The sequence below is a fragment of the Sciurus carolinensis genome, chromosome X (assembly GCF_902686445.1).
Source record: "Sciurus carolinensis chromosome X, mSciCar1.2, whole genome shotgun sequence".
Classification (NCBI taxonomy): Eukaryota; Metazoa; Chordata; class Mammalia; order Rodentia; family Sciuridae; genus Sciurus; species Sciurus carolinensis.
In genome coordinates this window covers 17521327-17536856 of record NC_062232.1, presented here as the reverse complement: position 1 = coordinate 17536856, position 15530 = coordinate 17521327, and the positions used below count along the sequence as shown (strand labels likewise).

The window sequence follows — 15530 nt, the reverse complement described above, 5'->3', positions numbered from 1 at the left end:
TGGGCAGGGCATTTCTAGCGCAGTGGTTTTTAACTCTTCTGCATGGGGGAATCACTGGGGAGCTTAAACACAGATGCCTGGGGCTGACTTCATATATTCTGATGTAATTGGTCTGGAGTCTAGCCTGGGCTCAGGGGTTTTTAACTACACTCCTCCCCCACCCCACAACCTACCAGATGATGCATAAATGAACTAAGTGGAGAACTAGCCATTATCCATTGGAGAAGGTTCTGTGAGTTTTGTGAAATGAGAACCATTCAAAATAACCAAGCTGGCAGCATGCTTTGCTAGTTGACATTAAAGAATGCCAAACAATGCCCTAGCTAATTTATTAACTTCTCTCAATCTACATTTACCAACGTTTTGGTCAAGTCCCCAGAATAATATAAAAAAAGAAAAGAGTTTTTATTTTTTCCTCCTCTGATCTTCACATGGGTCTGGATACACACCAGTGAAGGTAAATTAAGACATAAAATTCTATTCTTTTAATTGAGGTTAAAGGTGTTGGTGTTAGTCTGGAACCTCTGAGCTGTGGAGAAGAGGAACTTGGGGTTTGAAAGCTGCAGGCAGTTGCCCAAATGAAATAAGTCTTGTGGGGAATGCATGGGAGGTGCTGGGTGAGGAAAGGAGGCAATTGTGGTTCCTGCTGAGGTCTGAAGACTGAACAGCTCACTGTGTCTCAGAAAGTTCATGAAACTGCTCTTGCCAGCGACCTCACACCCAGATCCCCATGCAGCCAAACTTGTATTTCTGCCCCTGAGACCTGAATGTGAAAACCACTATTCAGGAATTAAAACATATCACCCGTAGGTTCAGTTGTCCTTAAAATGCCTCTGGAATCATTTGGAATAATTTTTATATTGATGTCTTTTATTTAAATCCAAACACAGCTTCAATATTCCTGGCATATTTATTATTTCCCAGAGTGAAAATACTGGGTCTTCTGAGGTAGTAACTCTTTAGTTAGATGTAGTAGTTTTGGTTAAAATTATTTGACATAAAATTAAGCCAGAGAATACACAAACATTGCAGTCTTCCACGGTCTTAACAAAACTAATACCATATATATATATATATATTTTTTTTTTTTTTTTTTTTTTTTTTTTTTGTGGTGCTGGGGATTGAACCCAGGGCCTTGTGCTTACGAGGCAGGCACTCTAGCAACTGAGCTATCTCCCCAGCCCCACCATATTTTATTGAATCAAAAATATTACTAACTGTAAGATGCCCTGTTATTTCACATATGCTAAGAGTAAGCTATTATACAATGCATTTTTATCACATGGAATTTCTATTTTGTGTTCATTGAAGGATTTCTTTTAGCCATACTTTAACATTAATTTTTATCATATATTATTCTTTTATATCTACTAGGAAGGAGAATGCAAATAAAGAAGTTTGGTTTAGATATACCTAATATTTCTTTCCAGTGTTTTTAAAAAATGTCGAATCATCAATGTTTTGGTTTTCCCACAAAATGTTGTCTTCTTTCTCAAGAGCAGTGATTCAACATTTCTTGAAAAATCTTCCCCTTCCCCATTTGACTCAGGACCAGCTTGAGGAACCCTGAGTTATTATGTTATAACTATGTTAATAAGTTATTATTTCATTGTCAGTGAAATCTTTCTGAAGACAAGGCAAAACAGTTGATTTTTGAAAGAAGGCCTTATTATTGGTTTTTTTTCGTTAAACATGACAGTGGATTCCATTTTGATATAATTATGTAAGCATGGAATATATATTATTCTAATTAGGAGCCCATTCTTATGGATATACTATGGTGACATTTGTGGATGTGCAGTATGGTGAGATTCACTGTGGTGTATTCATATGTGTACACAGAAAAGTTATGTCGGATTAATTCCACTGTCTTTACTTTTCTATCCCCCCTCCCTTCTTCCCTTAATTCCCCTTTGTCTAATCCACTGAACTTCTATTCCCCCTCCACCTTATTGTGGGTTAGTTTATACTATACATATCAGAGAAAGGATTCAACCTTTGTTTTTTCAAGATTGGCTTATTTCACATAGCATGATAGTCTCCAGATCCATTCATCCATTACTGGTGTATGTCAAAAAGTCACTCTTTTTTATGACTGATTAATATTCCATTGCGTATACATACTACATTTTCTTTATGCATTCATCTGTTGAAAAGCACCTAGTTTGGCGTCATAGCTTAGCTATTGTGAATTGAGCTGCTGTAAACATTGATGTGACTGTGTCATTGTAGTATGCTGATTTTAAATCCTTTGGATATAAACTAAGAAGTGGGCCACAGTTTACCTACCCTGTACCCAACTAATTTGAAGTACTGACTCTAAGAATGGCTATGATCAAGTTTGTGCCATGGGTAGGTAGTGGCAACTACATTGTCCCTGTGCCCTATGAAGGTTTTAAGATGGATTCCAATTTCAGAGATATTAAATGTTAAAAACATTCATCTTAGAATTGATGAAATATGGTATGTGCAATATATTTCATATAATCCCCAAATGCTTGTCACCTCTCCCATGCTTATGGACTTTAAAATTTCACTGAGACTTACCTGATGGCTCACCTCATATACCTTGGTTTTAGTGTAGGATGGTATAAAAGCAACACTCCCAACTTTCTTCTTCCACTCACTCCAGTTTAGAGCCATAACTGTGCTTTTGTCCACAACATGTCAATCTTGAATGTGCACATGGATCATCTAGGAATCTTGTTTACATGTAGATCCTGATGCAATAGGTCTGAGAAGAGCCCTGAGAGACTGTAGGTCTAGAAAGTTTGCAGGTGCTGCCCACACTGCTAGTCTGCATCTTGAGTAGCTGAACTTTCATACATGTAAGGACACAGCATGTTGTATAAGAAATTCATAACCTCTCTGGGATGCATAGATATTTTAGTTTTTCTTCCATCAAATCACTTGGATGAAAACCTATGTGTTGCAAATGTCTTTGTATTGGGTAAATAGAAAATTTTCTTAGGATGAAAAAGGAAAAGAATAATTTTGGTCTTATAATACAGGGACAGGAATTTCCTCCTCTTAATTTGTTTTCTGAGAGATTTGTTCATTTCATTTTTCTTTTCTTTCCTCCTCAAAAAACTTGGGAAACTTGAATTTACTAGGAAATCTGCATGTAATTGCAGATTAATAACCTACTCATTAATACCACATTAGTTCATCATGATTAATAGTATCTATGTGAATGCCTAATGAATTAGCAATGATGGACTATTTGCTTTAAAGTGTCAAGAGAACATTGTAAAAAGGCACTACCTGTAACAGAAAATTAATTATATGCTGGTTGGATAATAGCTTGTCACAAATAAGATATGTTTGTTTGGAAAGCCTCATTGGTGTTGATATTTGAACAGTGGGAGGTACTTTTAAAACATTCATGAACCTTTTAATTTATAAAATGAGAAGGGAATTTTATATCCATGAGCAGTTATGATGGGTGTGGGATCTGATATTTGTGAAATGTGCAAATGTACTCACAAATTTTCTTGCTAAACAGAGACTTCCTATAGTGGCTGTTTTGATTAAGTTCCAAATTGTACTGCTTCTGCTACCTGCTGGTCTGTTCTGAATTCATAAATTCACTTCCCTAAGAACCAAGCATTTCCCGATACTAATTTTATTTCTTTTGAGAATCATTTGTTTTCGCCATCGTTCTTCAGTCTAACTCTGTGACATGGGCAACCATCCGTGTTTATTTCTGTCTTTGTCCTACATCTGAGGAAGCGAAGGTCAAGGAAATTATGTGACGTGCCCGAACCAATCCAGCCATATAATTTGTCCCCCACAGATTATGGGTCTACCATTCAGATGTCTCCAATTTTAACCCAGGCGGAAAGAGCTGTAGGAGCTGAGGCCCTGTCCACCTGGTGCCTTTGAGGAAACCCAAGAAGCCCAGTGTGAATGGAGCTCCTAGTTGGAAGGGAAGAGGGTCAAAAGACAAAACCGAAGACCTAAGCAGTAGTCAGAGCACACAGACCTTATAGGCTGTGTGAAGATTTTAAACTCTATCCTAAGGCAAAGGAAGCCATTTGTAAATGTCATGTCAAGGGACACAATGAGTGATGCATTTTGCCACAGCATGCTGACTGCCTGTGGAGAATGGCTTGGAGGCAGTGGTTGATTTATTGCAGACCAGTTCAACAGGCCCCACCATACCCATTTGTTTTCTGCCTTGGCATCCAAACACAGGTAAAGTTTATCTTCCTTATGGCAGAAAACTCCAAAGCATTATTAGTTATCCTTTTCTCTGTTTTCTTCTTAGGTCAGCAGGAAGGGTCAGTGTCTCTTTTCTGTTGCCCCTTGTTTCTTTAAACTCAGGAAATTCATGCACATCTATTCATGGAGCAGAGTCTGCCAGGCAAGCCATGGCTATAGCTGGTGGGCATGCTAGTTCACTCTTGCCCTCCCAGCCTTTTTGCCCCTTTGGGTTCACTGTGTGCCAAAGGTTCTATTGCTTCCTCTCTTTGAGGGGAGAGGATTCTGCGTAGAAAAGCAAAGAGAGCCTCGCCCCTAATCCCCCACTGTCAGAAACCTAATTCTAGAGGGATAGTCTCCCTCTACCACACATTATGGTTTGAACAGCCAAGAATAGAAATCTTCCATCTCTCACCTCCTCATAGAAGGTGGGAGTGAAAACAGGGGTTAGTTGGGAAGTGGCTTTTTAAACCTATGTTTACAGTGTTTTGATGCTGTTTTCATAAATGAGGGAGGAATGATGAAGTCAGGAGCTCAGATTTTTTAGGATTTCATGGATGCAATGTTTATCCCACTCTTCCTCCCCTCAGGGTGTGGTATAAGCCGGAATTGAAAATAGATGCCCTGTGTTCTTTTATTTTCCTGGCGTAGTGCAGACTCCCCCTGCCTCCTTGAACCAGATAATCAACCCTTAACTTGTACCCCTATTGCATTTCCCTTTTAAAAAAGGAACTTTTTAAAGCCGGGTTGGCAGAACTGAGGAAGTCACTTAGATCTAAATGGGCCCAATACGAGGAAAGTGTCTCCAAAATAAAATGAAGTATTTAGAGCCCTTATTAAAGAATGTTGATACTGAATTAAAATGGAGTTATAGGGGAGGAAATGAATAAAGAAAGGCCAAAAGCTCCTTACATGATTTGGGGTGGGGTAGGAATAATGGAAGAGGAAATCTAGGCTAGTACTATTTCTTAAAATTCTAGTCAATCAAAAGACTGGTGAATGCTGATGGTTTCAAGTAGTGGTTCTTAAAGTGTATTCCCTGGACCTGTAGCATCAGCATTTCCTGGGAGTTTATTAGAAATGCAAAATCTAGGGCCCTATCCCAAACCTACTGAATCAGACACTGTGCAAGAAAGACCCAGCCATCTAGGTTTTGAACAAGCTTTCCTGATGATTCTGATGCCTAAAAGTTTGGAAACCATTGACATAGACTAGAACATAATGTGAAGTGAAGCCTTGAGAATCAACTAATTTTGAAGCTAAAGCTCCAACCTTACCAGGCTTCCCACCTCTGACTAGATGCCTCAGGAGAATGTGTCCCTGGTCACAGGATGACAGGGCAAAGAGGATAAGAGGATTTGGTACAAAGTCATTCCATTGTTGCAAAAACAAGACTTGATATAATCAAAGAAGGCCTTTCCTTTTTCCAGTTAGGGCTGAGTGATCTGTCAAGAAATTCCATGAGGGATTCCTTCCTCTGGTTTAGCCATTGGGGATCTTGTTCTTTCACAGGAAAGCAATTGGTGGAATTTTACTGGGTATCTGGTGGTCAAATGAGCAGGAGTTAGAGATCTGAGTACAGATCCAGGCTCTAACTTTTACCAGCTGAGTTTCCTTGGATAAGGTTTTACAGTTTTGCTTTTATCTATAGAGGGGGGTTAACAATATATACCTCTTAGGGTTGCTGGGGAGGTTAAATGAAGTCATGTTCAATGTGCTTAATATATGAATGCTACCATGACTGGATCCTTGGATGTATCGGGATTGCTCAGGAAGAAACATTGCAAGGAATATATAACCAGATGTGGCCCTTGCATTGTAGTATTAAGATGGTTGAAATAGGAGGCAGGAAGAAAAGATAGTTGGAATTTTTACTATAGGAAAAAACTGAAGATGGATTTTAATGACTTCAATTTAGGCACAGACTGTACATTGAAATATCTCTTAAAATACAGATTATCTAAATAGGAAAGCTATTTTTCTGAGTTAAAAGTTCATTGCTGCTCAATTCACCATAGCCAGATTGTGGAACCAACCTAGATGCCCTTCAGTTGATGAATGGATAAAGAAACTGTGGCATATTTATACAATGGAATATTACTCCGCAATGAAGAATGATAAAATTATGGCATTTGTAGGCAAATGGTCGAAATTGGAGAATATCATGCTAAGTGAGATAAGCCAATCTCAAAAAACTAAAGGACGAATGATCTCGCTGATAAGCGGATGAGGACATATAATGGGGGTGGGAGGGGTTAGCATTAGGTTTAGGGTTAGGTTTAGAGTTAGGCTAAGGAGAGCGGTAAGAATGAAGGAAAGAAGGACTGTATAAAGGGAAAAGGGTGGGAGGGGTGGGGAGGAAGGGAAAAAAAAGAAACATCATTACCCTATGTAAACGTAAAAAAATAAATTAAAAAAATATCATATTAGCATATTAATTGTAATGCTTTGCTATCAAAGAGCAATGCTAAAATTTAAGTGTAACCTTGATAAGTGTAATCCTTATAAATTAATTCACTTAAGTGAACATAATAAAAGAGTTACTTTCCATTAGACTTTTGTAGTATCTGGCAGTTTTATAAAATTGATTTTATTGTGGACAAGAGGCCTTTTGTGTTAAAAGGAGGGTATTTTTGTGTTATTTGGTAACCCACGATTTAGACTGATAGAGTTAGAGGTTTTTAATTCCCTGAATATCATCTCTGCCCCTCTTTCTTAAGCTGAGGCTAACCAATAATTATCATTTATAAGATGTTCATAAAAAATGAACAGAGAAAATAATTCTGACAGTTTCTCTCTCTGTATTTAGGTGGGAGTTTTCTAGAAGAATGAGAAATAATCAGTTCTTATTGTCTTTTCAGTATGTCAAACAGACTCAGTTAATCCCATGCTTGACTGACTGTGGGGCTGAGAACTGTAAAGCTGAGTGTCACACAATTTGTGAAAAAAATATGAGGGCTATGGGATTCAGAGACCATGACTTAGTTAACTTGAATTTTATATTTTAATGGGAATAACAACGGGCTTTGCAAGCTGATTTAGAGTCTCCAGATTTAACTGCATAAGGGTTTAATACCCATGCAGTGTGAGTTAGAAAAATGAAAAATTTTAGTACGGTAAATAAACCCTGCAGCCTGGAAACCAAATTGAAGTCTGCAGCCTAGAAAATCAACAAAGACTAAAAATAGTAAGATTAGAGGTGACATTCAACCATGGACCATCCAAAGGTGGTTTTTAAGTACCACCAAAGGAGAAAACAGGCCATGCTATGATAAGCTTTCAAAAATATATAGGTCTAGAGAACATTCTGTTCATTATATAGGTATGGAAGCTTAAAATACAGATTTTGTGTTCAAAAGTTTTGATTTCCCATGTTCTTTCTTTCAGTAGAATTTAGAATCCCTTTGATTTCCAAAGGAGAAGATTTGGCACAATTTATATGAAATTGAGAATTTACCTTGGTGATATTGATATGAAGGTTTTAGGATGCAGTTGCTGTTTCCATTAAGCAAAAACAGAAAACGTCTCCAGCATCCATTGGTCTCTTAGCAGACAGCCAGAGGATTCCCTTTAGAGCAGGCACAGAAATATTGCAGGATCAGGAGAAAGAACACAAAGGAGGAAACTTTGTAAGACTTTCTATGTGTTCAAACCACCTCATTCACATTGTCAGCTTAACTCCAAGTTTCTTGGTAGAATTTTGCTCATCTCCTAAAACTGCACATGTGGAATTTTTAAAAATAATAATAGGCAATTTCAACATATTGCATAAATATCAAATGACTGGCCTGAGGTGCATGCACATGATTATTATTGAACTCATGACAAATCAGGACACTGTAAAGTCCTCAGGAGTCTCAGCCTTGGAATTTTCTTTTCATCTTTTAGAGTGCTCAATAAATGCCCTGTCTCAGCAGGAAGAGTGAATTAAGGGAGTAGGACTGACAGTTTTCTCAGGACTGTTGAGTGTAAAGGAAGTAGAATGCTAAGGATCCCCCAACCTCAGTATAGAAGAGCAGGGCATTGGGAACGGATGATTCAGATGAGACAATTGGTAAAATTAAACTTGGGTGTCCTAAGAACTGGTGTTCATAAAAACAGATGAAGTCTTGGATATCATTGCATCTTGTAGATACTAGAATGTGAAAAAAGGAGATTATAATGTTAGCATGCTAAGGATAATACTGCTTGTAAAATGAAATATTAAAATAGTCAGTCTGGCTTCTCAGGTTTCTTTTCAGTTGGATGAAAAATTCTCTTTCTGACTTTCCTTGTCAGGAATTCAGCTTAGTAAACATTTACTGTGCACCAATCATTGTCGAGTACTAGGCCATGGTCTTCAAAGATGAGCATGGCCCAGCCTCTGCTCAAAAATGTACTCTGTTTAATAGAGAATAGCCATTGTTAATGCCAGTTTTTCACAACAGAACTTTTTTTTTTTTTTTTTTTTTGTGGTGCTGGGGATTGAACCCAGGGCCTTGTGCTTGCAAGGCAAGCACTCTACCAACTGAACTATATCCCCAGCTCTACCAGAATATTCTTTGGTGATATTATTTGATATGCAATGACCAAAAATACAATCTTTATTAAAATCCTCACATCCTCCATTCCCTATGAGGACAGTTGTGTATTATAAAGGCAGGGCTGTTTAAATTATGTGCGAAAAGAAATTCCAGATGGACTGTAGATCTGAAATGTAAACTATCTTCATGACTTTGGGGTAAGCAAAGATTTTTAAAATAGGACACAAAATATAGTAACCATGAGGGCAAAAGACGGACAAGTTGGACTACATTTAAAGAAAGAATTTCAGTTCATCACAAGATACCATCAAGAAAATGAGTTATAATAGAATGGGAAAAGATTTTTCAATACAAATGTCCTCCTACACAGAGTGGCAGCACCTTGAGCTAGTGTAAGGTCTTTGGTCACCAATATCCTGAGAAGGAAGGAGAAAAAGAGAAATAGTTAAGGAGGAAGTACTAGAAACAAATTTGATTACTTTCCAATTTTGTGTGTAGTTAACTTGGCCCATAAGTCTATTTAAACCACCACTTATTTTAAGATAAAGGCTTCCTATGCATTAAATTTTTAAAATCCTCACCAAAACCTAGTAGGTATGTTCTGTAATTCAAATTTACATATGAAGAAACCAAGGCTTAGGGAGATAAAATACCTTGCTCATTTTCCAGCTGCAGCTGGAACTCAAGTCTCTGTGATTTGAAAGTCCATCCTCTTGGCATGTTTTTATGCTGCCTTATATTTTTGAGACCAATTTTATTTGATAGAGCATAATGAGGAAAAGAAAAATAATATATGCAATGTTCAAATTTTATGTTCAGAAGGACTTCTCCAACCAGTTCTTTTCTATTGTAATATGGTAAGGACTCAGGGGGTATGTTGAGAGATCCTCCATGAAATGACACAGGCTAGGTTGGAAATGTCCCTGTTTGGGTGACCCATGAGCCCTTTGCAACACTTTAGGGACATTTTAATTCCTCAAGTAATTGCCTATGATAGGCAGGCTTTGTTTTCTGCTTATTAATGATTCTCCAGGCTAGATTTTATTCCTCTTACCACTAATTCATATGCAGAGATATATAAAATGAATGCTGCCAACTGATTGCCACATTACTGTCTGCATATCAATGTTCCCCTGCCTGCTTGGATACAGAGAGAAAGAAAGGAGAAGGGAAGGAAAAGGGTATGACAAGGAACCTGTGATAGCTGAATCTGTTTTAAAAGCCAAATTCTGGCATGGGATCCAGAATTTTGCCATGCATTAATTATTGGTACTTATGCATGGTTGGGATTTGGGGATTGCCCTACCTAGCATATGTGTGTCCTCTTTTTCTCTTTTTGTGATACATGGCATGCCTTGAAAGCATACTCAGGTAAATTTAATAATTTTAGTTCTTTTTGTTACCATGATTTGTTTTGGGTCCTCAGAACACTCATGTTTATAGCCTGTGGAATGTTTATAGCATCAGAAAATGATCACAACCCTAAATGAAATTTGGATTACTTACTTGCAAATGTGTCTCCTCAATAGTCTAATGATGGTAATGATCATGTAAGCAATATGGTGGAAAGGCACATGATCTGATTTAAATGGAAATATATGTGGATATGATTTTAGAGCTTTTTGTTTACTAAAAAATGATCCTTTCTTTATCCTCCGGGCTTGTTTTGCACTTTTATTGCTATGACAATATATAAGAAAGAAACACCAAACAAGCTGAAATAATTGAAAACGCCCACATCTAACCCAACTTAATTTATTTTGCTGGAATCTGTTTAGTTATATGAACTTGTTTTACATACAGGTGCTTATTAAAAAACTGGACAGGAGCTGTGGATTGCATTTTTTGAAAAGTAGTTTGAAGTTCTAGTTTAGAAATAGATTCCTCTTTGGGGAATATGTAATTATTTATTAATATGATTAGCAATGTACATTGTGTTTTGAAGCTATTCAGAGAACTGTAGGAACATCTGTTGTACTGTGATTTTGGAGGCTGTTAGGTTGTTTCCCCAAATGCCTTGACAACAGCAGTTTGACATAGTTGGAATAGGTAGTGCCACAGTGCTGCAGTCTCCATAGGGATTTTTCAGCTTGGTGTCATGTTGAGAAATTGATACTCTCAAGTAAGTCTGAGGTGCTCTTTTTTTTTTTTTTTTTTTTTTGCTGAAGTTTGTTTTCATTGAGTCCTGCCTTTCCTCTTTCCTTATTTAATGCAATAGTGGCAACTGTCATTTCCTAGCTTCATGTAACAGTATTATTAGTGATCTTATAAATAGAAAATCATTTTCCAGGTGGGTCTGGCAGCCATTTTATACACATGGCCTCATTTAAATGGCCAAGACTTCTCATGTGTAAATAGGCGAGTTTTCAGGCAATTTGGGTAGGCTTGCCAATCTTGCCTCTCTGTTTCCTGCCTAAATAACTTCTTCCATGTCTACAGCATGTTTATGCAACACTGAATAAAACTTCTAATGGGAAATTTCTTCCAGGTGACCTCCCTGAGAGGTTGAACTGTGAAGAAATCTTAAGAAACTCGACCCTGATGAAATTGCCTCCGTTGAGAATATTACTTGGTACAGAAACAAGAGACCAAATTCAGTTATTTTTGGTTCTTGAATAAATGAATTCTGTTTCCTTTTGTGTAGGTGGCAGAAGAAATTAACCCCTGCAGAAGGTCCAGTCTCAGTTGGAAATTGAACTTCTAGTTTCTTTTGAGTTAGGACAACCTGAGAGAAGAAAATGTTAAATTGTTTTCATTTGAACCTCAAGCGATTTGGAATTGGTTTTTCTGTCTGTATGTCTTTTATAGATCTGTATTTTTCAGGGTTGTCTGTCTTTACATTTAATTTTCTGCAGACTAGGACTACGTTTAATGACCTCCAACTTGGCACCTTGTGTGGGTGGATATTAATGAATCCTCTCTTAACCTTCCCAGTACTGTTGGAGAAATCAATCAGTAGAAGGCGTGACTCTGAGGCCATACAGAAAGCCAAAATCCTTTATTCATCCTGCATGAATGAGAGTGAGTAATAAAATAAATAAAATATTTACCACCCTTCTCCTTCAGAATTATACTAATGTTTAAAGATATTGTTTAAGGAAAAAAACCAAAAATTCTATTAATATTTGAAGGCATTGTTTAAGGAAAGGAGCAATTCTCAGACTGAATTTTGTAGCCTTTCTTAGTTAATCTTCTGTGTCTGTCTTGATGGAGAAAATAATCTTGTTTTGATGATTTGGATTATTTGTGCATCAGTTACCCTATGAAAAACTTAGGGCAGCAAGGCAAACTTCACTGTACCTGTTACAAAAACCAGAATCCAGTGGCCAGGCTACTTCTGGCCTGAGAAAGAGACTGGGAGAAAATATACTTGAAAGAATTGGTATATTTCATAGGGCATGCTGGAATCTAGAGAAATCCAGATTCCCAGGTGTGCCAGGCTTCTTTTTTAGCTTAAGCAGCATCTTTGTTGTGTGACTCAGACCTGTCTCTCAATGTCTTGGGTATGACTGGAGTTGGAAGTCATGTTACCCATTTTTTTTTTGACTGTGTAGCTCTTTTTTTTTATTTAGCTTTTAATTTTTTACACACTGCATTTTTATTCCTTGTACACAAATGGGGTACATCATTTCGTTTCTATGGTTGTACACGATGTAGATTCATACCATTCGTGTAATCATACATGTACATAGGGCAATGATGTCTGTCTCAGTCCACCATTTTTCATACCCCTTCCCGCTCATTTCCTCCTACATATTCTAAAGTTCCCCCATTCTTCTTTCATTCCCCACCCCCCACCTCCATTATATATCATTCTCCACTTATCAGGGAAAACACTTGACCTTTGCTTTTTTGGGCCTGGCTTATTTCACTTAGCATGATATTCTCCAATTCCATCCATTTATTTGCAAATGCCATAATATTATTCTTCTTTATGGCTGAATAGTATTCCATTGTGTATATATACCGCAGTTTCTTTATCCATTCATCTGTTGAAGGGCATCTAGGTTGGTTCCACAATCTAGCTATTGTGAACTGAGCTGCTATAAACATTGATGTTGTTGTGTTACTGTAGTTTGCTGATTTTAGGTCCTTTTTGTATAAACCAAGGAGTGGGATAACTGGGTCAAAAGGTGGGTCCATTCCAACAAGTTCCTCTATTAACTTCCTGATAGTAACACGATATTTAGACAGTCACATTGTAGTGTGAGTTAGAGTTCTGTCTCTGGGGTTATGCTCAATCTAGGCTACCACTCTCACATTCTTTGTAACAACTGAATTTTCAATTTGGGGTCTTATGGGTGTTTTCTCTTGAGAAGATACATTTGCACTCTACTTTGGTAATCCAGTTTACAATTCTAACTCTCCCTTAATATCTGATCCCTTTCAGAAGCCATCGAAAAAGCAGATGCCAAACCACTGCTCCACATTCTGCGGCATTCACCTTTCCGCTGGCCTGTACTTGAAGCTAATATTGGTCCTGAAGGAGTTTGGTCAGAGAGAAAATTCAGCCTTCTGCAGACACTTGCAACATTTCGTGGTCAATACAGCAATTCTGTGTTCATCCGTTTGTATGTGTCCCCTGATGACAAGGCATCCAATGAACACATTTTGAAGGTATAGCCAGGAAGGACATTTTGTTCACTCCAAGATTAGCCTTTTAGGCTGCCTTCCTAGGGAAAGAAATTCATGCTACCTTAGTGAAATGATGAAGTAAAATTTCCGTTGAATATTAGAATGTGGAAGATTTGCAGAATGTAGATAATTAGATCTACATTAGATCCCACAAGATTTGTAGAATGTAAATCATAAACAGACATCTTTTGTCAACTTTTCAGGAAGATTGTAAATGAGTTTAAGTGTTCAATGATCTGACCCTCAGAGATCTACTCTAGACATGAATGGGGCTCCTAAATTCCAGTGGGAAGAGGGTTGTGGGTCTCCTGCTTTCATAAAAGACTTTCTGAACTCTGCTCTTTCCCTCACCTCCTCAGCCCCCTGAAAGAGAACACATGCCATGATTTCTTGTTACCCCTTTTTCTAATGTTTCATGCCTACATGCCTACTTTCTCATCGTCTAGTTCAATTCGAACCTCTCCTCCTTCCTTTCAAAAGATCAAGTAGAACTTGTTCTAAGTACCTGGTTACATTTTTCTGTTGGAAAAGTGAGCATCTCTTCTATAAAGGAGTGGGTCAGGTGGACATGCCCTAAGGTAGATCACATTGATAAGATCAGGAGGCTGTCAGAAAAATAGCAACAACAGAAGATTCATCAGTGAAAGAGATTTATAAAAATTCAGGTAACATTTTCAAATTGTTTTATGCTTCGATCTTGTTGGGCTTTTTATTTTTACTTCCACAGTTACTTTGGCTAATAGTGATGATATTATTGAACCATTGATTTTCCCCCAAATCTATCCTTTGTCAAACCAGAAAATATTAATGGTATGTTAATATTCAAATCTTAGAAGTATAAATCCACTAGAGTGTATTACCCTCATCCAATATAGGTCAGCCTTCCAAAGTCCAAATCCTGGAGTCTCTCTTTTGAGTTAGATCAGGGCGAACTTCTTTTTTTTTCCTGTAAAGGACCAGAGAGTACATATTTTAGGCTTTGCCAGCCATTTGATCTCTGTCATAACTACTCAACTCTGCCATTAAACCTAGCTGTGTGGAGGGCTAGCTCAAAGTCTATAGTTTTCTGACCTCCAGTTTAGACACTAAAAGTTTCAATGTGAATCTTTGGTCATTGAAAGAATTCCCACCTACTAAGAAAGAAGTGCTCCGTTCCAGAGACAGCTGTGTTTCTGTGTTGAGTGATGAAATGATAGCATGGTATTGAGGTATCTTCTAATGCCATCAGGATAAGATGTACTACATAAGATACAATGATAATAATGGTGATCCAAGTGACTTCTGTCCAATGTTGATAGGTTACTCATTTTTTAAACCACGTTTTAAGAATATCATCCTTAATTACAAAACTATTATAATATTTTTCCAAATACTTTCAGTGGTATTATGAAGTAAACCAGAGACTGTCTTTGAAACTTAATTGATACACTGCTGAGTGATAGAAAATCTTGAGCAACACACAGATAAATTATTGCAAATGGTAACCATTTTCCTTCTGCTGATATCTAGATCTAATCAAATAATTGAATTAATTTCTTTAAAGATTTGATTATGGAAAATAATATGCACAGAAATAAATAGAAAAGAAAAATATACTCCCATGTACCTATCAACCCAGCTTCAATACCCTCAACTGTCTGCTCTTCTTATCTAAGTCCCTTCTTTTGGGGGGGAGAGTGAATGGAACATTTTATATAATATCATTGCACCATAAATACTTCAGTGCTGATCTAATGGAATATACTCTTATCACAACCAAAAAAGTAATCATAATTTTATAATTTGATATCTAATACACAGATAATTGTCAATCTTCCTGATTGTCTCAAGCATGTCCATTTTATTTTATTTTGTAGTGCTGGTGATCAAAACCAGGACCTCAAGGATGCTATACCAGTGGGCTACGTCCCTAGCCCTCAAGCATGTCCTTAAAAAAACCCAAACCAAAACTGTTTGGTCTTTGATTTGGGTTCCAAATAAGAATCATATGTACCTTTGATTGATATGTCTATTTTAATCTATAGCAGTTCCCCTCATTTTTAAAAACTACATGTATTTGTTGAAGAAACCAGATTATTTGACCTACAAACTGTCTCACATTTTGAATTCCACTGATTTCAGGGTAATCTAATAGCTGATAAGACTAAGTTCTAGTTTATAGGGGAATCA

General features: G+C 37.2%; 1 protein-coding gene across 1 annotated transcript in view; it reads left to right on the top strand.

Moving 5' to 3' along the window:
* The window catches only part of Phex (phosphate regulating endopeptidase X-linked), a 190456-nt gene that overhangs the window by 24090 nt on the left and 150836 nt on the right, over positions 1-15530 (top strand). Inside the window, exons 4-5 of the mRNA XM_047537191.1 lie at positions 11661-11747; positions 13117-13343. Of these exons, the coding sequence (XP_047393147.1) occupies positions 11661-11747; positions 13117-13343 (314 nt within the window). The remainder of the gene's footprint in view (positions 1-11660; positions 11748-13116; positions 13344-15530) is intronic.